The following is a 25,957-nucleotide window of genomic DNA, read 5'->3' on the forward strand; positions in this document are numbered from 1 at the left end:
TGTTCCCAAAGCTATTTACAGAAAATGATCCATAACCTTAAGTATCTTTAATTAAGAAATATAACACATGAATTAAGTAGACTGTAAAAAAAAAAGAAACCTATGGCAAAAAAATCTAAATTTGACAGATTTTATTTTATTAAAATGTATTTTATGCATTTGAGAGAGAGAGAGAGAGAGAGAGAATCTATTGATCTTCCATTTGGTTTACTCCCCAAATGCCCACAACAGGCCAAAGCCAGGAACTTGGAACTCAGTGCTCAAAGGTCTCTCACGTGGTTGGCAGGGATCCAACTACTCGGGCCATCACCTGCTGCCTCTCAGGGTGTGCTAAAGTTAGCAAGTGCATATAATTGGAGTGGGACAGGGCACTCACATATGAGATGTGTGTATCCTAAGAGGCATCTTAACAGCTGTGCCAAATGCCCACTCTGAGGAAAAATATTTTTAAAAGATAAATGGAGAATCAGGGACAGTGCTGTGGCACAGCAGGTGAAGTCACTGCCTGCAGTGCCGGCATCCCATATGGGTACTGGTTCAAGTCCCAGCTACTCCACTTCTGATCCAGCTCTCTGTTGTGGCCTGAGAAACCAATAGAAGACAGCCCAAGTGCTTGGACCCCTGCACCTACGTGGGAGACCCAGAAGAAGCTCCTGGCTCTTAGCTTCGGATTGGTGCAGCTCCGGCCGTTGTAGCCGCCTGGGGAGTGAACCAGCGGATGGAAGACCTCTCTCTCTGTCTCTACCTTTTTCCACATCCGCCTCTCTGTAACTCTGCCTTTCAAACAAATAAATAAATCTTAAAAAAGATAAATGGAGAAATAAATGGATTTGGAAAAGAAAAACAAGTAGAATTGATCAAAAACCACCAGAAGGTGGTTTTTTGAAAAGACTGATAAAACATACAAATCTGATCAACTTAAATGGACATTAGGAATAAAAAATGGAATATAATAACATCTATAGTGAAGATTAAAATTTAGTATAAAGTTTATTTTATAAAATCTTATCCTATTAAATTTAAAAACTTAGCTGAAATAATTAGAGAATGAACTACCAAACCTATTTAAGAAATGATAAGAAAGGTGAATAGACCAATAACCACAGAAAAATAATTCAGTGATCTACTTTTCCAAAAAATTACCAAATAACTAAACTAAACTAACTAACTAAATAAAAAAAATAAATATTCTTGGAACCAGCGCTGTGGTGTAGCAGGCTAAGCCTCAGCCTGAAGCTCCAGTACCCACTATGGGCACCGGTTCATGTCCTGGCTGCTCCTCATCCGATCTACCTCTTTGCTAATGACCTAGGAAAGGAGTAGAAGATGGCCCAAGTGCTTGGACCCTGCACCCAAGTGGGAGACCCTGAAGAAGCTCCTGGCCCCTGGCTTCGGATCAGTCCAGCTGTGGCCATTGAAGTCATTTGGGGAGTGAACCAGCAGATCGAAGACCTTTCTTTCTGTCTCTCCTTCTGTCTGTCTGTAACTATGCCTCTCAAATAAATACATAAATATTTTAAGAATCCAAACATTTTAAATGTATATTGGCTTACTGTTTTTAATAAATAATACATGGCGGGGGGCAGTGCTGTGGTGCAGTAGGCTAAGCCTCCACTGTGGTGCTGGCATCCCATATGGGTGCCAGTTCAAGTCCCAGCTGCTCCACTTCCAATCCAGCTCTCTGCTGTGGCCTGGGAAAGCAGTGGAAGATGGCCCAAGTACTTGGGCCCCTGAACCCACACAGGAAGCCTAGAAGAAACTCCTGGCTTTGGATCAGCCCGTCTGTTTCAGCCATTTCGGGAGTGAACCAGCTGATGGAAGACCTCTCTCTCTGCCTCTCCCTCTCTCTGTAACTCTGCCTCTCAAATCAATAAATAAATCTTTAAAAAAAATCCAAGAGAAAAAGATAATAGAACTGTAAAAAAGGCACATGAGCTCCCTATTTCATTTTAGAAAGCTACCATAATATAACAAAATGTGACCAAATAAAAGAAAAATGACTGCTGGGGTGATTACCAACACTTGCTTGTCAGGGGTGATCCTGGCTTATGTTTGCTGTCCTGGTCTCATTGTGAAGGGCATTCCCTTTCATTCTCAAGACCATCCCAGCGTGGACGAAAAATAGTAAGGTTTTTCTAATTAGGGACCAAGCTCATTGCTGAGTATGAAGGCAGTAGCAAATCGACCCCAACGTTGAAGAAAGAAAAAGTTCTACTTCTGATCAGAGGGGCTGACTAGACACTGGCACAGGCAGAGCATTCCGAGTGACAGCACCGTAGTCACCTGTCGTGCAGCTGTGTGCGGGAACGCCTGGCTCACGAGGACTAAGTCCAGTGACTGTCTCGCTTGTCTGAAGTTTATTTTAGAGGTTCATCAAGTGGGTGAGCAGCACAGAAACAATCATTCTATGGTTCATCCTTAAGGAACTAAAACCCTGACACCGAGTGCGGCTTAAGGATGCTCGTGGGCAGGGCTGTATTTTCAGAGGGAAGGCGGAGCATTTCCTGTTACATGAAAGCATAGAAAGTTTCCAGCACTTTCATTTACTCTCTATAACGAGGGGAGGAAAATTCCTTGTTTGTATGAAGTGGAACTGTGTAAGCAATATTCGTTAACAAAAGGCGTGGCCCTTTGCCACACAATGTGTTAAGCTGTGAAGCACCCTGGAGCCATAGCAGACACTAAGGAATTAACCAGAACAAAAACGAGGGGCAGCACAGCAGCTTCCAGACTGGCAGTGGCTAGTGTGCACAGTGAGGGCCATTTCATACGTTCTCCGAAGCTCCATCTCAAACCACATTCGCTAAGTGTGTGTGTCGAGCAATGCTTTTAGCTAAAAGCAAGCTTGTTCGTCGACCAAATACTAGGGTCTTGTATTGCGTTGTTATGCACTCAATGTCAGAGACCAACCTATGAAGTGCTGTGGGGCCCTTAATGGCCCTTGACAGGCAGCTGAGGTTTCTTAACCAAGTTATTTGTCGGGGCCGGTGCTGTGGTGTAGCGGGTAAAGCCACCGCCTGCAGTGCCATCATCCCATATGGGCTCCAGTTCGTGTCACAGCTGCTCCACTTCCAAACCAGCTCTCTGCTGTGGCCTGGAAAAGCAGTAGAAGATGGCCGCAATCCTTGGGCCCCTGCACCCACATGGGAAGACCTGGAGGAAGTTCCTGGCTCCTGGCTTCAGATCGGCACAGCTCCGGCCATTGCGACCAATTAGGGAATGAACCAGCAGATGGAAGACCTCTCTCTGCCTCTCCTTCTCTCTCTGCGTAACTCTGACTTTCAAATAAATAAATAAATCTTAAAAAAAAAAAAAGGTAGCACAGTGTTTTTACACCAGCATTACCATACACACTAGTAATGCATTGCACTAGGACATTAAGAAGGCTGTGGCATCATAGCTCCATGACACTGTTATGGTGCCGTTATATACACAGCCCATTGCAGATGGAAACATCATTATGCAGTGCATGACTCTACACCTGTACACCTTTATATACAGTCACCCCTCAGTGTGCGTGGGGTTTGATTCCAGACTCTCTTTGCCCATGGATACCAAAATGTATGGGTGCTTGGTCTCATATAAAATGATGTAGTGTTTGCATGTAGCCTACACACATCCTTCCATATACTTTGTCATCTCTAGATTACTTATAATACCTAATATAAACTGTATACTATATTGGGTAAGGAATAATGACAAGAAAAAAGTCTATAGGTTTCAGTGCAAACACAATTTTTTCCCCCAAATATTTGTGATTTGAGGTGATTGAATCCACAGATGTGGAACCCATCGATACAGAGGGCCAACTCTGTGCATACCAAATGCTATTTATGTTGTAGCTGGAATTTTGCCCTAGGAGTATGAATCATATAGAATTTAATGTGTGTTTTTCCCTAGAGTTGTACAATATGGGAATTAGACCAAATGGTGGTATTGTTGGAATTTTTAAATTATTGATTCCTAAAAGTTTTATTTATTTATTTGAAAGGCAGAGTTACAGAGAAAGAGAGAGAAATCTTCCATCTACTGTTTCACTTCCCAAATGCCTGCAACAGCCAGTGCTGGGCCAGGTCAAAGCCAGGAGCCAGGAGCTTCTTCCAGGTCTCCCACGTGGGTGCGGGGGCCCAAGGACTTGAACCATCCTCCACTGCTTTCCCAGGCGCATTAGCAAGGAGCTGGATTAGAAGTGGAGCAGCCAGGACTTGAACCCATGGCCATATGGGATGCTGGCACCACAGGTGGCAAGCTTTACCTGCTACACCACAGCACCGGCCCCAATTACTGATTTTTTTTTTAATCTGGCAATCCTGCTGAACACTCTTATTCTATCTCTGTATAGATTTTTTTAATGTACATAATTATCCATGAGGGACAATGTTATTCTTTCTAACCTTTGTCCTTTTAAATCTTCTTCCCTTTCTGTACTGGAGAGCAATGCCTGTACAACACTGTTAGTGACAGCAGGCGTCTTCCTTGTGTTCCTGATTTTGAAGGGAGTGTTTTCAGCGTTCCAGTGCAGATAACATGAGTTTTCTTTTCTCTTTAAGAATGGCTGCTGAATGCTCTCAGATGCTTTCTCTGGCCTATCATTTTCTCATTTATGTGGTGAATTTTATTGTTTCTTTTTCCTCCTAATGTTAAACTGAACATGACTTTTATGATAAATTCCCTTTGGTTATGATGGACTTACTTACAGAATTTTGTTTAGAATTTTTTACATGTATGTTCATAAGTAATATTTACTTCTAATTTTTCTTCTTGTACTTTTAGTTTAGGATCAAGTTTATGCTAACTTACATGAGTTAGCGATATTATCTATTTTTCATTATACTTTGAATAGCTTGTATAAAATTGGAATTTTTTTTTTCCACAAAATTTTGTCAGAACTCTGATTTTTAAATCACTTGGGTCTGGCATTTTTTGAAAGGAAAAATTTTACTGATTTTATATCTTTAAGATTTATTTATTTGAAAAGCAGAATTACAGACAGAAAGAAGGAGAGACAGAGAGAAAGGTCTTCGATCCATTGGTTCATTTCCCAAATGGCTGCCTTGGCTGGGCTGAGCCAAGCAGAAGCCAGAAGCTGGAACTCCATCCAAGTCTCCCACATGGGTGCAGGGGCCCAAGCACTCGGGCCATCTTCCATTGCTTTCCCAGGCTCATGAGCAAGGAGCTTGATTGGAAGTGGAGCAGCTGGGACTTGAACCGGTGTTCATATGGTATGCCAGTGTTGTAGGCAACAGCTTAACCCACTGCACTACAACACCAACCTCTGATTTTATTTATATTTGTTGAAGAACAAATTTGATTTTATATTTCTTCTTAAGTAAATTTTGAAATATATTTTCATGTGGAAATTTCAAATGTAAGAAAAGTAGGGAGAATAATAATCACCCATGTAGCCTGTAAAGCTGCTACCTGCAACATCAGCATCCCATTTTGGTGCCAGGTTCAAGACCTGGCTGCTGCACTTCCATCCAGCTCTCTGCTGTGGCCTGGGAAAGCAGCAGAGGATGGCCCAAGTGCTTGGGCCACTATACCCTCATGAGACCCAGAAGCAGCTCAGGGCTCCTGGCTTCAAACTTGCACAGCTCTGGTCATTGTGGTCATTAGGGGAGTGAACTAATGAGTTTAGAAGATATTTCTCTCTCTCTCTTTCAAAAAATAAAAATAGGCCGGCACTGCGGCTCAATAGGCTAATCCTCCGCCTTGCGGCGCCGGCACACTGGGTTCTAGTCCCGGTTGCCCCTCTTCCAGGCCAGCTCTTTGCCATGGTCCGGGAGTGTGTGCAGGATGGCCCAAGTGCTTGGGCCTGCACCCCATGGGAGACCAGGAGAAGCACCTGGCTCCTGGCTTCGGATCAGCGCTATGCGCCAGCCGCAGCGCGCGGGCCGTGGCGGCCATTGGAGGGTACCAATGGCAAAAAGGAAGACCTTTCTCTCTGTCTCTCTCTCTCACTATCCACTCTGCCTTTCAAAAAAAAAATAAATAAATAAAAAAATTGGGGGCTGGAGCTTACCACAGTGGATTAAATCACGGCCTGTAGCACCTGCATCCCATATGGGTGCCGGTTCGAGTCCTGGCGGCTCCACTTCCCATCCAGCTCCCTGCTGATGTACCTGGGAAAGCAGTAGAAGATGGCCCAAGTGCTTGGGCCCCTGCACCCATGTGGGAGACCAGAATGAAGCTCCAGACTCCTGGCTTCAGTCTGGCCCAGCCCTAGTCATTGTGGCCATTTGGGAAGTGAACCAGCAATGGAAAATCTCTGTCTCTGTTTCTCCTTCTCATTCTCTGTAACTATGCCTTTCAAATAAATAAATAAATCTTTTAAAAATAAAAATGTGCATGGAAAAATAGAGGAAGATACAAATTAAAAAAAACCCATGTACCAATAACCCAGTTTCTTGATTCACTTTTGCTAAGTTTTATTTTTCTGGAGATTTATCTATTTCCTCCAAGTTTCTAAATTGTTTAATATAGTATTATTAATAATATTTTATACTCTCCTTTTTCTTGAAAGCATTGCTACTTTAACCCCCCCCCCCCCTTCTTTTTATCCCTGATATGGTTATGTGTTCCTTTTCTTTTAGTTCTTATAATTTTATTTGTAGATACTTACCATCTTCAGTAGTTTTTTTTTTTTTTTTAATTTGAAAGACAGTTACAGAGAGAGGTAGAGCCAGAGAGAGAGAGAGAGAGAGAGAGAGAGAGAGAGAGAGAGAGAAAGAGAGGACTTCCATCTGCCGGTTCACTCCCGAGATGGTCTCAATGGCCAGAGCTGAGCTGATCCAAAGCCAGGAGCCAGGAGCTTCTTCCGGGTCTTCCACTCGGGTCTAGGGGCCCAAGTTCTTGGGCCATCTTCCACTGCTTTCCCAGGCTGTAGTGAGAGCTGGATCAGAAGTGGAGCAGCTGGGATTCAAACTGGCGCCCACATGGGATGCTGGCACTGCAAGCAGCGGCTTTATCCACTATGCTACAGCACCAGCCCCACTGCTCCACTTTCAGCCCTAGTCATTGTGGCCATTTGGGGAGTCAACCAGCAGCTGGAAGATCTCTTTCTCCGCCTCTCCCCTTTCCTCTCTCTTAGTAACTCTGCCTTTCAAATAAATAAATAACAAAGCATTGACATTGTTGCTCTGTGCCTTTTCTCTGATTCATTAATTCCTCCATTCTGCTTGTTTATTTATTTATTTATTTGACAGAGTTAGACAGTGAGAGAGAAAGACAGAAAGGTCTTCCTTCCATTGGTTCACTCCCCAAATAGCCGCTATGGCCAGCGCTGCGCTGATCCGAAGCCAGGAGCCAGGTGCTTCTCCTGGTCTCCCATGGGGTGCAGGCCCAAGCACTTGGGCCATCCTCCACTGCACTCCTGGGCCACAGCAGAGAGCTGGACTGGAAGAGGAGCAACTGGGACTAGAACCTGGCACCCATATGGGATGCCGGCGCCACAGGTGGAGAATTAACCAAGTGAGCCACTTTTTTTTTTTTTTAAGGATTTATTTTATTTATTTGAAAGACAGAGTTACAGAGAGAGGTAGAGACAGAGAGAGAGGTCTTCCATCCACTGTGTCACTCCCCAGATGGCCGCAACGGCTGGAGCTATGCCGATCCGAAGCCAGGAGCCAGGAGCCAGGAGCTTCTTCCAGGTCTCCCAAGTGGATGCAGGAGCCCAAAGACTTGGGCCATCTTCTACTGCTTTCCCAGGCCATAGCAGAGAGCTGGATTGGAAGAAGAGCAGCTGGGACTAGAACCGGCACCCATATGGGATGCCAGCGCTTCAGGCCAGGGTGTTAACCCACTGCGCCACAGGCCAGTCCCCATTCTGCTTTTTTGAGCACCTTATGTTCTTTTTCTGTTGTCCAAAGATGTGAGCTTAGCACATTTATTATCTTCCATTCTTTTCCAATTAGATATCTTAAGCTCTAAGTTTTTTCATAAAATAGTGCTTTTGCTATGTCCCACATTATTTGATGCCTCTATTTTGTCAGTTCTAAAAGTTTCCTACAATTTTTATTATGGTTTCTTCTTTTAACTTATTTGGTAGTATACTTAAACTACAGTCATAGAAAGTTTTTTCCTAATTTATTTTAATTTTTATTTATTTTTTACTTGAGAGGCAGGGAGTGAAAGACTGAGAGAGAGTTTCCATCCACTGGTTCCCTCCCCAGATGCCCACGATGCCAGATTGGGTCCAGGCCTAAGCTGTGAGCTGGGAACTCAGTGCAGGTCTCACAGGTGGGTGGCAAAGACCAACCACTTGGGCCATCACCTGCTGCCTTATAAGATGTGCATTAGCAGGAAGCTGGGATCAAAAATAGAGACAGAACTCGAATCCTGGTACTCCAATCTGGAACACAAGTGTCTTAACAAGCATCTGAACCTGAACCAGGCCAAATGCCCACTCCCCTAGTTAGATTTTTGCATTGATTTAACATTGGCTGAGATGTGGTACTTCAGTTAATGTTTATACATGTAGTACAAGTTCTTAACTGAAGCTGTCTAGTGAGTTCAAGTCTTCTGTATCCTTAATGATTTTGATCTGCACAATCTGTCATCCAAGAAAGGCCCGCCAAAATGTTTCACTATGACTGGACTTCCCTTTTTTACCTTTTACTTTTATCTATTTTTGCTTTATGTAAGCTTATATTACTAGGCATAGTTTTAGAATTATTATATCTTGAAATTATTACTATGCAGTGTTCCTTTTATCTATAGTAAAAGCTATTTCCAGCGAGGCCTAATTATTTTGTGTGATCTAGCTATTCCAGCTTCCTTTGGTTAGAGGTTTCCCTGATCTATTTTCTCCCATATTTTATATTTAGAAATCAATCCTAGCTTTGTCAGATTGGTCATTGTTTTATCTGATTCTAGTCTGCCCCCCCCTTTTCAAACAAATATCCTTTATTAAAGAAAAAAAGAATATTATTAAGCACCAAAACTGTATGTTGTTCCTTGCATGTACATAAGTGACTGTGACACTTGGTCTACAAGTACTTAACTCTAGGGTGTAAAAAACAGGAAATACAAAGCAATACAACCATTGCGATGCTGCAAAGTTGTGCTAAAGAACAGAACAATTGCTGAAGATTTCATGGTATTGCTGTAAATGCTTGCTTTGTTTTTTCTTTGTATTTTTTAATACTTCAGAGTGTTAACTGCACATATTTAAGTATTGGAACTCTGTGAGAGCTGGTGATTACAGTACAGTGTGCACTGTCCACTTTGTGGAATGGTGTTAATGCCCCCCTAACAGCCCAGCACACTGCACAAGGTTAGTAGGCAACGGTGAACCAGTGGCCACTGAATTTTCACTTACCCTCACAGCTAGAGAAATGTCAGTTTCATTAGCCCTGCCAGGCTTTTTCACGCAAAATGACTGGCAGCCTCCTGTCTCTCGCCCAGTACGTGTTACGGTTTCATCCGGGGAAAGACATGCAGTACAAGGTGAAGGTTTGGGAGACAGTGGAGTCTCAGCCAATGCTGAAGAGGCCACAAGTCACAGCAGAGACTGTAGTCTCCCCTCGCGGCTCACAAGCGAAGGGAAAACACGACCTTGGGATTATGGAAGAGCTCCTTGCGCCCTCTGAGAGTCAGCCACGGAACATGAAGCCAGAGAAGACCTGGCTACCAGCACCCACATTCCTGCTTCGCTCTGCACAGCACTGGCCCAGCTCTTCTTCCCTCCCTGCCCACCCTCAGTGCACCCGCTCTTAGTTGTGCCTGAATTTAAAAACACACCACTTCCCCTCACCCTCAAAACAAATGACTGCTTTGAGACTTGGTGTGAGATAACATTCACAGAATATTCAATATGTGAGCCTCAGAGGTAGTTCAAGTCCATGCGCCTGATGGGGACAGAATGAATGTTTGTGAAAGGGGAGAAGCGTGGATAGATGTGCCACCATGGATGGCAGAGACCCAAGATATACATTAGCAAGAAGCTGGGTTGAAAGTGGAGTAGCCAGGACTTGAATCAGGCATACTGATATGGGCTGCCGGTGTTCTAAGCAGTGACAACTTAACTGCTAGGAAAACACCTGCTCAATATGTAGTATTATATATTCTTTGTTGTCATTTCAAAAATGTTCACAATATCTTTACTAGGAGCAGATTCTATCTCAAGAAAATACTTTCTCTGCTCATCCATAAGAAGCAGCTCCTCATCCATTAAAGTTTTATCATGAGACTGCAGCGATTCACTCCTAACTTCAGTCTCTAATTCTAAATCTAGTTTTCTTGCTGTATCCACCACATTTGCAGTTACTTCCTCCACTGATTTCTTGACCCCCTGAAAGTCCTCTCTGAGGGTCAACTTCTTCCAGACTGTTAACGTTGACATTTTCATCTCTTCCTTTCATCTCTTCATGAATATTCCTAAAGTTATCTAGAATGGTGAATCCCTTCCTGATCTATCAGAAGAATCAAGAAGATGAAGACAGCCCAAATCCTTGGGCCCTTGCACTCATATGGGAGACCTGGAAGAAGCTCCTGGCTCCTGGCTTTGGCCTGGCTTAATGATGGCTGTTGCAACCATTTGGGGAGTGAACCAGCAGATGGAAGATCTCTCTCACTCTCCAACTCTGCCTCTCAAATAAATAAATAAATAAATAATAATAAAAAAGAGACTTGAAGTCAAAATTACTGCTTGATCCATGGGCTTCAGAATAGTTGTTGTGTTGGCAGGCATGAAAACACTAACGTTGTTGTGTATTCCCTCAGCTCTTGGGTGACAAGATATATTTTCAATGAGCAACAATACTTTGAAAGAGATAATTTTTTCTGAGTATTAGGTCTCAACAGAGGACTTAAGATAATTAGCAAACCATGTTGTAAATAGATGTGCTGTCATCTGTGGCGTAGTGTTTCATTTATAGAGCAAAGTGTATGTTTAAAAAAAATAGGATTGAAAGAAAACAAATTTATGTGTAAAAAAAAGTGTGTATGTTTAGTAGAAATGTTAAGAACTCTAGGATTTTAGAAATGTTGAATGAGCATTGGCTTCGATTTAAAAATCACCAGGTTCAATAGCTCCTAACAAGAGAACCAGCCTGTCTTCCGCAGCATTGAAGTCAGGTGTTGACTTCTTTCCAGCTATGAAAGTTCTACACGCCATCTTCTTCCAATACAAGGCTGTTTCATCTACACTGAAAACCTGTGTTTAGTGTAGCCACCTTCATCGATGAACTTGGCTAGAACTTCTGGAAAACTTGCTGCTTTACTCCTTTATGTTACGGAGATGGCTTCCTAAAGTTCCAGAACCAACATCCACTAGCTTCAAATTTTTATTCTGCAGCTTCCTTACCTCTCTTAGCTTTCGTAGAATTAAAGATGGTTAAGATCTTGCTCTAGATCAGGCTTTGGCTTAAGGAAATGTTGCAGCTGGTTTCATCTTCTATACAGATCACTAAAACTCTATATCAGCAATAGGGCTGTTTTACTTTGTTTTTAATTTTTACTAATTTATTTTCATTTTATCTGGAAGATAGATACAGAAAGATCTTCCATCTGGTGGTTCATTCCCCAAACATCTGCTGAACGAGGCTGAAACCAGGAACCAGGAACTCCATCTGGGTCTTCTCTGTAGGTGGTAGGGACCCAAGGACTTCAGCCATAATATGCTGCCTCCTAGGGTGCATGTGAGGAGGAAGCTGAATCAGAAGTGTAGAGCTGGAACTTGAACCAGGACTCAGAAATAGGATGCAGACACCCCGAGCAGCATCTTAACTGCTGTGTCAAATGCCTACCCATTTTGCCTGTTTTTAAAAAAAATTCTGAGACATTAAAATCATTAGTCTCGGCTGGCGCCATGGCTCATTTGGCTAATCCTTTGCCTGCGGCGCTGGCACCCCAGGTTCTAGTCCCGGTTGGGGTGCTGGTACTAGTTCCGGTTGCTCCTCTTGCAGTCCAGCTCTCTGCTGTGGCCCAGAAGGGCAGTGGAGGATGGCCCAAGCGCTTGGGCCCTGCACCTGTATGGGAGACTGGGAGGAAGCACCCGGCTCCTGGCTTCAGATCAGCACAGCGCCAGCCGTAGCGGCCATTAGGGGAGTGAACCAACGGAAGAAAGACCTTTCTCTCTGTCTCTCTCTCTCTGTCTCTCTCTCTCTCACTGTCTAACTCTGCCTGTCGGAAAAAAAAAAAAATCATTAGTCTCAGTATTTTTTTTTTTTTCAAAAAAGTTTTGTCAATTTATTTATTTAAAAAGGATCTTTCAGCTGCTGGTTTACTTCGCCTAGTGCTCCCAACAGCCAGGGACTTCATCTGGGTCTCACACATGGGTGGCAAGGAAAGTACTTTGGCCATCATTGGCTGCCTCCCAGGTACATTAGCAGGAAGCTGGATTGAAAGTGGAGGTGGGGCCGGCGCCGCGGCTCAATAAGCTAATCCTCTGCCTTGCGGCACCGGCACACCGGGTTCTAGTCCCAGTCGGGGCGCCGGATTCTGTCCTGGTTGCCCCTCTTCCAGGCCAGCTCTCTGCTGTGGCCTGGGAGTGCAGTGGAGGATGGCCCAAGTGCTTGGGCCCTGTGCCCCATGGGAGAGCAGGAGAAGCACCTGGCTCCTGCCTTCAGATCAGCGCAGTGTGCCGGACACAGCGTGCCGGCCATTGGAGGGTGAACCAATGGCAAAGGAAGACCTTTCTCTCTGTCTCTCTCTCTCACTGTCCACTCTGCCTGTCAAAAAAAAAAAAAAAAAGTAGAGGTGGGACTTGATCCCAGGCACACAGATGAGGGATGTGGGCACCTCAAGTGACAGTTTAGTCTGCTAAGCCACATCAACTCTATTTTGCTGTATCATTTGTGTGTTTGTTGCAGTAGTAATTTTAATTTCCTTCAAGAACTTTTCCTTTGTATTCAAACTTGGCTACCTGTTTGGTGCAATGGATCTAGCTTCCTGCCTATCTTGACATGCTTTCTTTCAACATTCCTTCTTCATTTAGCTTAACAATTTCTAACTATTGATTTAAAGTGAGAGATGTGTAACTTTTTCTTTCACACAAACAGAGTAAGGTTATTAACTGGCCTAATGTCGAAACTGTTGTCTCAGAAAATAGGGAGGAGCCAGCATTGCGGTGAAGCAGGTTAAAGCCCCGCCCTGCAAAGCTGGCATCCCATGTGGGTGCCAGTTCAAATCCCAGCTGCTCCACTTTTGATCAGCTCCCTGCTGGCATGCCTGGTAAAGCAGCAGAGGATGGCCCAGGTCCTTGGGACTCTGCATCCTTGTGGGAGACTTGGAAGGGGCTCTTGGCTCCTGGTTTTGGATTTGCTTAGCTCCAGCTGTTGAGGCCATTTGAGGAGTGAACCAGTGGATGGAAGACCTCTCTCTGTAACTCTGCCTTTCAAATAAATAAAAAGAAAATAGTGAGGCCTAGGGAGAGGGAGAGAGAGGTTAGATGGCTAGCCAGTAGTCAGAACACACACATTTATCTATTATTTGTCATCTTATATGGGCATTGTAGCAACCCCGAAACAAGTACAACGATAATGTTACATACTAACATAACAGATACAATGAAAAAGTCTAAAATTAAATTGTGAGAATCAGTAAAATGCAACACAGAGACACAAAGTGAGCAGATACTATTGGGAAAGTGAGACCGAAAGACTTGCTTGACACAGGGTTGTCACAAATCTCCAATTTGTAAAAAACACACTACTTGTGAAGCACAATAAAATGAAAGGCAATTAAAATGAGATCTACCTGTATTTCTAGTTATAAAAGTTTATTGTAAAACAGTATGCTGCGTTAACTGGCAGCAGCCTTTTACATCTCTTTTTACTCTGTCTCTTGGTTGGATCAAGAGCCATGTCACGTGACTGACACACACCATCCAGGTTTGTGTAAGCACTCTATGATGTGTGCACATGAAAAAATCATCTCTACACAGTTCTCAGAATGTATCTCATTGTTAAGTGACATGTGAATATACAGGAACATGCATGTACACGTGGTAGTTATTTCTTGACTTGTTGAATCTTCTCATCCTGGCTTATGGTAGAATTGCATTTCCTAAATCCGAGGAGTAGGTGGGATCATGTGACTAACTGTGCCCAATAAATTGTGAGAGGAAGTAATACATTACTTTGGAATTCCTTTTCTCTCTGGTATGGCTTTGTCCACGGTCAAGAGTGGCTGCTATGTCAGCCTATGTCTCCACATGACTGTGATAAGCAGTGGTCCCACCCCCCACCCCCCAGCATAGGGCATGTATTATGAACGAGAACAAAACTTGCTTATTTTATTATTAGGCCACTGACATGGGTTGTGATAGCTGTATAACCTAGCCTATCCTGACAAAGTACAGTAACTAGGGACACATTTAACAAGAAATGTGCAAGACTTGTATAGAAAAAAAATTACAAAACCATATTGAAAGACACTAAAGTAGGCCCAAGAACATACAGTATGAGTCCATTCATCTAAAGTTTAAAAACAGGCAATAGTGGCTGGCGCTGCGGCTCACTAGGCTCGTCCTCCGCCTGTGGTGCCGGCACACCGGATTCTGTCCCGGTTGCCCCTCTTCCAGGCCAGCTCTCTGCTGTGGCCCGGGAGTGCAGTGGAGGATGGCCCAAGTCCTTGGGCTCTGCACCCACATGGGAGACCAGGAGGAGGCGTCTGGCTCCTGGCTTCAGATCAGTGCAGCACACCGGCTGTAGCGGCCATTTGGGGGGTGAACCAATGGAAGAAAGACCTTTCTCTCTGTCTCTAATTCTGCCTGTCAAAAAAAAAAAAAAGAAAAGAAAAAGAAAAAAAAGAAAAAAAGAAGACCTCCCTCAACTCCTACCACTTAGACTGTGTGACTGTGCTTAATAAAGCTTCTGGGAGAGTACACACAGAAGGACTGACCTGGCAAGCGAAAAAAAAAAAAGGAAAAAAAACAGGCAAAAGTAAGCTATGTTATTTAGACATGTACATACAGGTGGTAAAACTATGGAGAAAAGCTAGTGAGCATATGAAAATCAGGAAGTAGTTGGGAGAGGGGACAATCACAGGGAACGGAAGTAGAATGTAACTGAATTAAAACTAGGACTTAGAATATAACTGAAATAAAACTAGGACTTCTAGTGTAGTGGCAATGAGAATACCTACTTGAAGAAGGCTTTAAAAGCCCATTTAAAGAAGAATTATTGTTGGGGCAGGCGATGTGTTGCAGTGGGTTAAGCTGTGCCTTTAATGCTGGCATCCCATGTGGGTATCTCTTCAAATCCTGGCTGCTCCACTTCAGATCCAGCTCCCTGCTAATGCATCTGGGAAAGCAGTGGAGGATGACCACAGTGCTTGGGCTCCTGTACCCACGTGGGAAACCAGGCTAAAGCTCCTGGCTCTGGCCTGGCCCCTGGCTGTTGAGGCCATTTGGGGAGTAAACCAGCAGATGGAAGCAGACTCTTTTTCTCTCCCTCCTTCTTTCTGTGGCTCTGCTTTTCAAATAAATCTTTAAAAAAAAAATCCTTATCGTTTACATGGAAATACTGTTATTTACTCTCGGATAGAAAGATACAATATTGTGGCCGGCACCGTGGCTTAACAGGCTAATCCTCCACCTTGTGGCACCAGCACACTGGGTTCTAGTCCCGGTCGGGGCACCGGATTCTATCCCAGTTGCCCCTCTTCCAGGCCAGCTCTCTGCTATGGCCCGGGAAGCAGTGGAGGATGGCCCAAGTCCTTGGGCCCTGTACCCACATGGGAGACCAGGAGAAGTACCTGGCTCCTGGCTTCGGATCAGTGAGATGCGCCGGCCGCAGTGGCCATTGGAGGGTGAACCAACGGCAAAAAGGAAGACCTTTCTCTCTGTCTCTCTCTCTATCCACTCTGTCAAAAAAAAAAAAAAAAAAAAAGATACAATATTGTAGGAATGGCTAAATTCCATGGTTAAATGTTTTAATCTCTTAATTTAAAATGCTGAAGAATTTTAGAAAATTGTGACAAAATGACACTAAACTTCATTTACATCATGTGAAACTGCTTTAAAAAATAAAGTTGGGTTGAGTATTTGGTCTAGTGGTTAAGATGCCAATAAGATACCTGCATCCCATATAAGAGTGCCTGGGTTCAAGCCTTAGCCTTGGCTCCCAATTCCAGCCTCTTACCAGTGTGGATCCTGAGAGGTGGCAGGCAAGGGCTTAAGTAGTTGGATGTCACAGATTGAGTTCCCGGTTCCTGGTATGAAGTTGGCTCTGTCCTGGTGATTGCAGGCATTTGGGGAGTGAACCAGTAGAGGAGAGCTCTGTCTTTGCCTCTCAAATAAGTAAGTAAATAAATAAAATAAACAAAAAGAAATACCTGACAAAAGCCAGAAAAAATCTAGGAAATAAGCTGGAAATCAACTGTGTCTACTTTTCCTTATACATTTACTACTCTCTAGCATTTGAATTTTTTAGATGGGCACATGATTAACTTTTTAATCTAAAATTTTTTAAAAATTATCTTTATTTGGGGGAGTACAGATTGACTGACTTCCATCTGTTGGTTCATTTGCCAAGCCTGGCTCAGCCAGGAGCCTAGAACTCAACCCAGGTCTCCCATGTTGGTGATAGAGACCTAGATAATTGAGCCATCACCTGCTGCTCTTAGGATGTGCATTAGTCAGAAACAAGAATTGAAAGCACAGCTGAGATTTGAATCCAGTCACTCTGATATGGCACATGGGCATTCCAAGTGGCATCTCAACTGCTGTGCCAAACACTTGCCTCTAACTTTTCAAAATTAATAAACTTCATAATCAATGAGCCTACACTGACATATTGCTATCACCCAAACTCATTAGTTTACACTAGGGTTCACTACTGATGTCATGTAACCTATGGGTTTGACAATGTATAATGATATGCATTCATCAATGAAGTATCAAATAATACAGCTTCATTGCCCTAATAATGCTCTGTGTGCCACCTATTCAATCTTTCCTCCATCCAACCCAACAACCACTGATTGTTTTTTGCTGTGTTCATAGTTTTATCTTTTCCAGAAGGTCATATAGTTGCAACTATACAGTACATTCTATGGTGTTTTCAGACTAGTGTCTTTCACCTAGACTTAGGCTTTTCAGTTTACTCCACGATTTTTCATGATTCGATAATTCATTTCTTTTTAGAGTTGTTTATTTCAGTGTCTACATGTGCCAGTTTACTTTCCATTCACCTACGGCTGCTTCCAAGTTTTGGCAATTACAAATAAAGTCGCTATACATATCCATGTGCAGCTTGTTATGGATACGTAAGTTTTCAATTCATTTGGGTAAATACCAAGGAGCATGATTGCTGGACTGTATGGTAAGAGTATGTTTAGTTTGTAAGAAACTGTCAAACTGTCTTCCAACATGGCTGTGTCATTTTGCATTGCCATCAGCAATTCATGAGTTCTTCCTGCTCCATATCCTCACCATTTGGTGTTGTGTTTTGGATTTTGACTATTCTAATAAGTGAATAGTGATATCTCACTGTCTAAATCTGTAATTCTCTAATGACATTTGATATTAAGCATCTCTTCATATGCAAATTTCCATTTGCATATCTTCTTTGGGGGGCTGTCTGTTAAGGTCTTTCATCTACTTTTCAAAATTTGAGTTATCTGTTTTCTCACTGTTGAGCCTGAAGAATACTTTGTAGACTTTGGATACAGTCCTTTACCAGATGTGCCACCGGCAAATATTTTTTTCCAGTCTATAGTTTGTCTTTTCACTCTTTCAACATTGTGATTCTCAGAGGAGAACTTTTTAATTTTAGGGAAGGTTATTATTTCTTTCACAGATTATGCCTTATTGATGGCATATCTAAAAAGTCATTACCATCTCTAAGTTTAACTTTATAATTTTATATAAGAAGTTTTGCATTTTACAGTTAGGTATGTGAATTAATTTTTGTTAAGGATAAAAGTTCTGTGTCGATTCATATTTTTTGCATGTGGATATATAGCACCACTTGTTGAAAAAACTATCTTTGCTCCATTTTATTGTCTTGATGCTTTGTGAAAGATCAGTTGACTATACAGCCATATATCACATAGGAACATTTTAGTTCAATTACAGACTGCCTATATGATGGTGGTCCCATAAAAATACAATGGAGCTTTTCACCAACATGGCGCTGAAGGTGAAGAAGGAATTGCCTACCTCTCTCAAAGCCAAAACCAGAAAAAGGCTTTGAAGGCCAAGATGGCAGTGCTGAAATGCGTTCACAGCCACAAAGAGGTCCAGCAGCTGCCCAAATATCTGCGAAAAAGCACCCTCCAGTAGGAAAAAGCTTGACCACTGAGTGGACAATGAAGATAGAAAACATCACACTCACGTTCGTTGTGGATGTCAAGGCCGGACAACCACCAGGTGAAACAGGCTGTGAAGGAATGCTATGACACTGATGTGGCCAAGGTCAATACCCTGACCTGGCCTGGTGGAGAGAAGGCACATGTTCTGCTGGCTCCTAATTATGATGCTTTGGATGCAGCCAACAACATTGGGATCATCTAAACTGAGTCCAGTTAGCTACTTCTAAATATGTTTTTCCACCATAAAAGAATGACTACAATGAACCTGAAAAATTCCTATTGCCTGGTGATACTGTAGCTGTTGTAATGTGCTAGCAATGCATTATCCATGTGTTTGTGGTGACACTGGTGTACCTAAACCTATTGCACTGCCAGCTAACACTACAGCCCATATAATTATGTCTAGTACATAATATTGATGATGATAATAAATGATTATGTTGCTGGTTTATGGATTTACTATTTTTTAATCATTATTTTAGAGGCTACTCATTCTAGTTATACAAAATGTACTATGAGACATGCATTAATCTAACATATACTGCTACATTGGCAACAGCCTCATAAATCGTGAGTCTTGATTGCAACAAGAGGTCATGTTGAATGAGGTTCAGGTAAGAATCACTTAACAACACATTTTGCAGTATGTATCCTGTTAAATCACACCTGATAAATTCATGAGGGTCTATTTCTTGTGCTGGGTAGTGTTAGCCCTCTGACTTCTTTTCATGCAATATTGAGTTAGCTCCTCTGAGTCTTTTGCCTCTCCACATGAACTTTAGAATCAGTTTATTGATAGCCACAGCGTGAATTTTGGGATTTTCATTCAGACTGCATTGAATCTATAGATCAAGATGGGAAGAACTGACATCCTGACAATACTGAGTCTACCTATAAACTTTTGGTTATCATAATTTGGGGTACTGCTCCTGGCTGGCCTCTAGTGTGCAGGAGCTAGTGATGCTGTCAAACATCCTACAGTGCACAGGACAATCCTTTACAATAAAGAACTACCTGGCCCAAATAAATTTGATTGACTGTAGTTTTTGACAAAATAACCCTAAAAATCATTTGGAGGAATAAATGGGCACAAATAGCCAAGAATTTTTTTGGGAAAAAAATAAAAAAAGGAAGGAGAGGTGACCACTCTACTAAATACCCAAAAGTATTATCAAACCACAACAATAAAACAATATAGTTGTTGCATTGAGAATACAGAAATCAGTGAAAACATAATGCAAAAACCTAGAGACACAAGCATATAAAATAATTTAGTATAAAATATGCTATCGGGGAGAAATTATATTAAAATTCTAATATCCAGAATGTTTCACCCATACAAGTATAATTAGGATGCATCTTACAATTAAGATGCACATTTCACATGTGGTAGTGTTTATTTTTTCCAGAAAATGTTACTAAAACTGACACCAAATCTTGAGATTGCGTGCTGTTTTAGAACAAGACAATACAGTATACGGAAATTGTTAATTACACTTCATGTCACAGAAAACATTTCAGATGAATTAAAGAACTAAATGCTAAGGATAATATGGTAAAAGAACAATAATAAAGAAATAACAAGAAGGTCTCAGGATGGGTAAGATCTTTTTAAACATAAAAACAAAGTAAAAATCATAAAGAAAAATACACACATATGTAAACATGTTAAATGTCATTAAACAAAACCACAGGTTTCTAAATTTAGTACAATATTTTTAAAGATTTATTATTTTAAAAACAGAGTTAAAGAAAGAGAGAGAGAGAGAGAGAGAGAGAGAGAGAGAGAGATATCTTCCATGCACTGGCTCATTCCCTAAATGGTCGCAATGGCCAAAGCTGGGCCCATCTGAAGCTAGGAGCCTGGAGCGTCTTCTGGGTCTCCCACGTGGGTGCAGAGGCCCAAGCACCCTGGGCCATCTTCTACTGCTTTCTGGAGCCATCAGCAGGAGCTATATCGGAAGTGGAGCAGCCAGGACTTGAACCGGCGCCCATATAGGATGCCAGCGCCACACGTAGAGGCTTACCCTACTATGCCAAAGTGCCAGCCCCAATTTAATATAATTTTAAGGTAGAAATTATTAGGAAGTTGGTTGAATTATATTAAAGTTATTTGAAAGAACAAACATGTAAAATTAACTTGGCAAAATTCTTAGAAGGAAAAGCAATGAAGTTTTCTGTTTGTAATTAAAATATTATGCACAGACATAGAGGAGAAAGTCCAAAAATAGATATAAAAACATGTAAGAGCTTATCATTTGATAAAGGTATAGTGCAGTGTTTGGCTCAGAAGACCACGACTGGGACACCTGCATCCCATATCAAAATGCCTGGGTTCAGGCCTCCCTCTGCTTCCTGTTCTAGCTCTCTGCTAAAGCATACCTGGGAGGCAGCTGCAGGTGATGGCTCTACTATTTGGGAACCTACCAAGCAGGAAACACGGATTGGGTTCCAGGCTCTTGGCTTCAGCCTGGGCTAGTCCCAATTACTGCAGGCATTGGGTGAGTGAACCAATGGATGGAAGATCTCTGTCTCTCTGCCTTTAAAACAAATTTAAAAAATTAAAAATGGATAATTATTCAATAAATTACGTTGTGACAACTAGCTAACCATCTAGAGAGAAAAAAATTACATTATCATTTTATTTCTTTTTTGGAAACTAATTACATTTAAAGAATAAATGTTAAAATAAACAGGGTGTGGGTTTTGTCCTACTGGTTAAGACGTACAGTATTAGAATGCCTGGGTATGAGGCTTGGCTTCTGTTTCTGACTCCAGCTTCCAGTTAATATGGGCCCTGGGAGGCAGCAGTGATGCCTTAAGTAACTGGGTTCTTGCTACCGATGTGTGAGGTCTGGACTGAGTTCCTGCCTTTTGGCTTCAGAGCCCAGCCTGGAGATCTCGTGGGCACTTGCAGTGTTAACCGAAGGAGAGGAGCTCTATCTGTTTCTCTCTCTCTCCAATAAATTAAAAAGTTTTTTTTAAATGTAAAGCATTTTTATATAAATTTAGGAGAAAAGCTTTTATAAGCACAAAACAAAGAAATCATAAAGGAAAAGAGTGACAGAACTGGCTATACAAAAATTTAAAACTTCTGTAAAGAAAATGAAAATCAATCAATTGAAAGTTGGAAGAAATTGCCTCACTAACTTTAGTTGTGTTTGAATGGGCTTGTTATAAATGATGAAAGACTATCTTCTCCCTTATACTCTGAAGTTGTTGCAGGAAGGCCAAATATTTTAGCAAAAGATAATATCACTGTAGTAATTGGAAATTACAATGGCTAAGAAGCTGTAAATAAGGAACCATGGATGGAAACCAAAATATCTTAATACCACACCTCTTACTATACAATCCCAGCCCTCTCCAAGTTGCTAATGTACTGCTCACTTATCTGTTTACTGCCTATCTTTCCTCAATAGAAAATAGTTCCACTGTCATCTTGTCACCTCTGGACCCCAGAGTTAGAGCATGTACTCAATCAGTATTATTTAATGAATGCATCATAATCAAAGAAAAAAAATTAAAACCCCGGCAGCTCACAGAATCTATCAAGTCATTTAAGAGAAAAGAACAAAAATACCCTGAGTTATCACCTGACAGAACATTTACGCGGCTGTTTACTGTGTATCCCCTTGTTAAATGAAATTTCCATCAGAGTAGGGACTTGGTTTTATTCACAGATGTATTCTCAGCACCTATAAGGGCCTGGTACACAAATATAGTAAATGTTCAATAAATATTTACTGAGTAAATTGACAATTCCTGGGGATTACCAGCATCATGCTACACCAGCCAGATTGGCCCTGTTTCCCCAACACCTGGTGACAATTTCAATCTCAAAGATTATCTTTCCAAGAAGGGAAGGTCCTCTTAGTCTTTAATCTAATGACAAACTTGCAGTGTTAACCAAAGGAGAGGAGCTCTATCTGTTTCTCTCTCTCTCCAATAAATTAAAAAGTTTTTTTTAAATGTAAAGCATTTTACATTTCAAATAAATACAAAATCTTAAAAAATTAATGTAAAAGCCTCTTAAAAATCCTGGTAGATAGATATTAATATTCTCAAGCTCAAAAACAGAGAGGTGATAGAGTCTGCCAAAGCTCACCCAGCTGCTCTGTGGGGACCTTGATTTTAACAGAGGTCTTGCTGACCTCAGAGCCTTCAGAAGTTAGAAAAAGACTGTATAGGCCGGCGCCATGGCTTAACAGGCTAATCCTCCGCCTTGCGGCGCCGGCACACCGGGTTCTAGTCCCGGTCAGGGCGCCGGATTCTGTCCCGGTTGCCCCTCTTCCAGGCCAGCTCTCTGCTATGGCCCGGGAAGGCAGTGGAGGATGGCCCAAGTCCTTGGACCCTGCACCCACATGGGAGACCTGGAGAAGTGTCTGGCTCCTGGCTTCGGATCAGCACGATGCGCCGGCCGCAGCAGCCATTGGAGGGTGAACCAACGGCAAAAAGGAAGACCTTTCTTTCTGTCTCTCACTATCCACTCTGCCTGTCAAAAAAAAAAAAAAAAAAAAAGACTGTGTAGGCTTTTATAACCTTGCAAGTCTCTCAATGTCTTCGATCTTTATCATGGTTATGCCACCACCTTTATCTATTTTGCAAGAAAAATAAAAGGAGAAACAAGGTTGGCATTTTTATAGAGATGGATTTCAAAAAGTTCAGGGAAAAGGGCATTAAAAGATAAGTTTATTTGGAATGAAATGTCTTTGAAATCCAAGCACACTCTTCCAAGAACTTTTTGAAGACAACTTTTACGAATGAAATTCCCAAAATTTTCTGCACCAACATAAATTTGCCTTTTAATTCTTTCTATCATGAGCTTTTTGAAGCACCCGCCAATATCCAGAGAAGCAAGACTGAAATGAACTAGCCCGTCATTTCTATTCAACTCAAAAGGCTCAAGATCAAAATGTTTCCTTGGGCAACATTCGCCCTTCCTTGGGAGGGCGACAGAGAAAGAATACACGCATATCCGTGTGTGTGCGTGCACGCGTGTGGGACACAACAGCCGGGACAGGGATCAGCTCTGTGCACTGAAGGAAGCTGGATCAATGAGGGGAAAAAAAAAACACCTGCTTAAGCAGGTAGAAAGGACAATTAAAGGGGGACCGAGACAAGAGGCAACAGGGAGGAGGAACCGGGAGAAAGAGCAGTTGGGTCACTCCCACTTTCTCCCTCTGTAAACTGTTGCTTGATGACCTCAGTCAGTACTTGGCCTTCAATACGCTTTCCTGTTTGGATGACTGCCAAACATCTCCCAGTCCTGACTTTCCTGGAGAGCTCCACTCCTCTGAGCTGGCCCCACCCACCTCCCTATATTTTCCACTAGCATTTTAAATCCAGTAGGTCCAAACGGAGTTTAGCATCGCCTGCGCCAGGCACCATCTATCTGCTGCGCTCCTCTCTCTCTCTCTTCCCCCTCCGTTCCTTCAGTCGTACTTTCACCCAACATTTATTATGGATGCTGTGCCCACATAACTTGCCGTGGCGCTAGATACATCCATTCATTCATGAAGGCAGGTGGTTTCCACCTTGAAAATCTCGACTGCCCACCTCATCAGACAAGTACAATGAATTGGGTACAATTCAATTAAATTTTTACTGAGATATCGCGAGAATCCCTCTTGGACCATGGCAACACAGCACCGTGCGTTAACAGGTTCTGCTTACCACTCACTGCTCGGGGATCACCTAGCACTTAGCACTGTACTTGGGACACCGACTGACTGCACAGCGGAGGCTTAGGGGCTGCAAACTGGCTGGAAAGGGAGTGGGAGGGAGCAGAAGCTAGGGCGCTTATATAGGATGGACATTTGTACACGAAGCACCGTGTTTTCCTTAAACTGAAGATCTGCACACATAGCATCAGCTTGACAATTATTTCTGGGGTGTGGCTGGGGAGACTGTTGATGGTCTTCTCAGAGGAAGCTTGTCCGCAGGACCCACTTGTAGGATCGATCACTTTCCTGGATAGGTGCTGTGGTGTGTGGGTGCTGTGCTCTCTCCATTGTTCCCCAGCCCCTAGAGCATCTGGCTCTTAGTAGGGGTTCAGTAAGTGTCTGGGAAGGATTCTGGAAAGGCAAAGACAATTTTATGCACCTGACAAAAACGAAGGGGCTTGAAGGAAAAAGACATGGAGCAAGATGTTGCCTTCTCTATTCCCGCGGGCTTGGCACCCTGCACATGCCTGCTAAGTGGAATGAATCGCTCTCCTGCACAACTCCGAGGCCGGGCCCCTAACTGAGCAGCCAGGCCCTGGAGCGCAGCCATCATCTGGCCCAGGCCCATGCTTCCCTCCCGCCTGGCCTGGGCTCCTCTTACCTCGCTGCGCACATCTGTGCCCACCACAAGCCAAACAATTACGCGCCCCCCACCCCGTCCCCGCCTCGAAGTCTGGGTAGCGGCAGCGGCCCAGCCCCCAGCCCCCGTAGTCCAGGCGCCGGGGGCGTCCGACGCCGCGCCGGGGACGGCCGATCGCCTCACCAGGACGCCGTCCAGGGGCTCGGCCGCCGGCCACTCTCCAGCCTCAGGCCGCTGGGGCTTGAGCGCTGAGCTCCGGAGGCCTGGCCCCGCCACGCTCCTCGAGGCCCGAGAGGCCGGGAAGGCGGCAAGGCGGGAAGCGGCTGCAGCTGTGAGGCGCCAGGGGGCAGGCGGCGGGCCCCGGGCAGGGTCCGAGCCGAAGCGACCCTCGGGGCCCGCGGCCGGGCTCGGCGAACCGCGCCTGGCTCACTCACCACAGTCCGGCGCGGCAGCGCGCCGGGGGTCCGGGACAGGGCCCGGCGGAGCCTCCGCGTCCGGCCCGAAGTGGCTCCCCCGTAGCTCTCGGAGCCGCTGTCGTCCGAGATCACGATGAAGTCCTCCATGGCTGCGGGCCCCAGCCGAGCCAGCACGCGGGCGGCCGGCCGGCGACCCAGAGGGCGGCGGCAGCAGCGGCGGCGGCGGCGGCGGCGACAACCAGGGCCATCACCCCGCCGGCCCCGCCCCTTTCCGCCCGAGCCCCGCCCACCAGCCCCGCCCCGCCCACCGGTGGCCGGCGGCGGGTGGCGCGCGGCGCGCAGCCGGCGGCCGGGTCAGGGCCGAGGGCCCTGTGTTCTGCGGGGCCGCCCATCCTCCCTTCCTTAGAAGAGACGCGGGCGAGAGAGAAGGAAAACGAGTTGCAGCTGGTTTGGGCCGGTGTCGAGGCGGGCATCCCAGACGCCAGTGTTGCCGGGGCTTCCCAGCTGACCGAAGCGTGAAGGGAAGTGGGCGGGCTGGGCCCCTGACCGGGAGGGGTCCCCCGACCTTTGCCTGAGGGGGCAGAGGGGCCTCCAGTTGACCCGACCTCTGAGCGTGAGCAGGCCTCGAAATGACCTGTCTTCCAGAAGGCTGGGGTAGGGGACAGAGCCCCCACTTCTTCCTGCACACGTGCAAGGGTAGCCCTGGGATAAATGCCTACAAGTGGAATCATCGGGTCAAAGGCTGTGTGTTTGTTGTTGCTGGGGTGGGCGATGGCAAATTACCCTCCTAAGTTGCCCCGACTGGCACTTTTCACTAGCAGTATGTGTCTCAGGGATTTCCACTCACATCTACAGCGTTGTCCAGTGGCTACAAGGAGGAGAGGCTGAGAACGCGCCCAAAGAGAAGCCACGACGTAGTGCAGGCCGTGAACACGTAGATGTTGTGCACAAGCAGAAATTACAAAGATGAAAACAGT

The 25,957-nt window shown here is 44.1% G+C and overlaps 1 protein-coding gene across 1 annotated transcript in view; it reads right to left on the minus strand.

Moving 5' to 3' along the window:
• SIMC1 (SUMO interacting motifs containing 1) overlaps window positions 1–25,177 on the minus strand; it is a 93,930-nt gene extending 68,753 nt beyond the window's left edge. Inside the window, exon 1 of the mRNA XM_062188663.1 lies at window positions 24,999–25,177. Within this exon, the coding sequence (XP_062044647.1) occupies window positions 24,999–25,127 (129 nt within the window). The 5' untranslated portion in view covers window positions 25,128–25,177. The remainder of the gene's footprint in view (window positions 1–24,998) is intronic.
• Between the last annotated feature and the right edge of the window lie 780 nt (window positions 25,178–25,957).

This window comes from Lepus europaeus, chromosome 4, assembly GCF_033115175.1.
Source record: "Lepus europaeus isolate LE1 chromosome 4, mLepTim1.pri, whole genome shotgun sequence".
NCBI classification, from domain to species: Eukaryota; Metazoa; Chordata; class Mammalia; order Lagomorpha; family Leporidae; genus Lepus; species Lepus europaeus.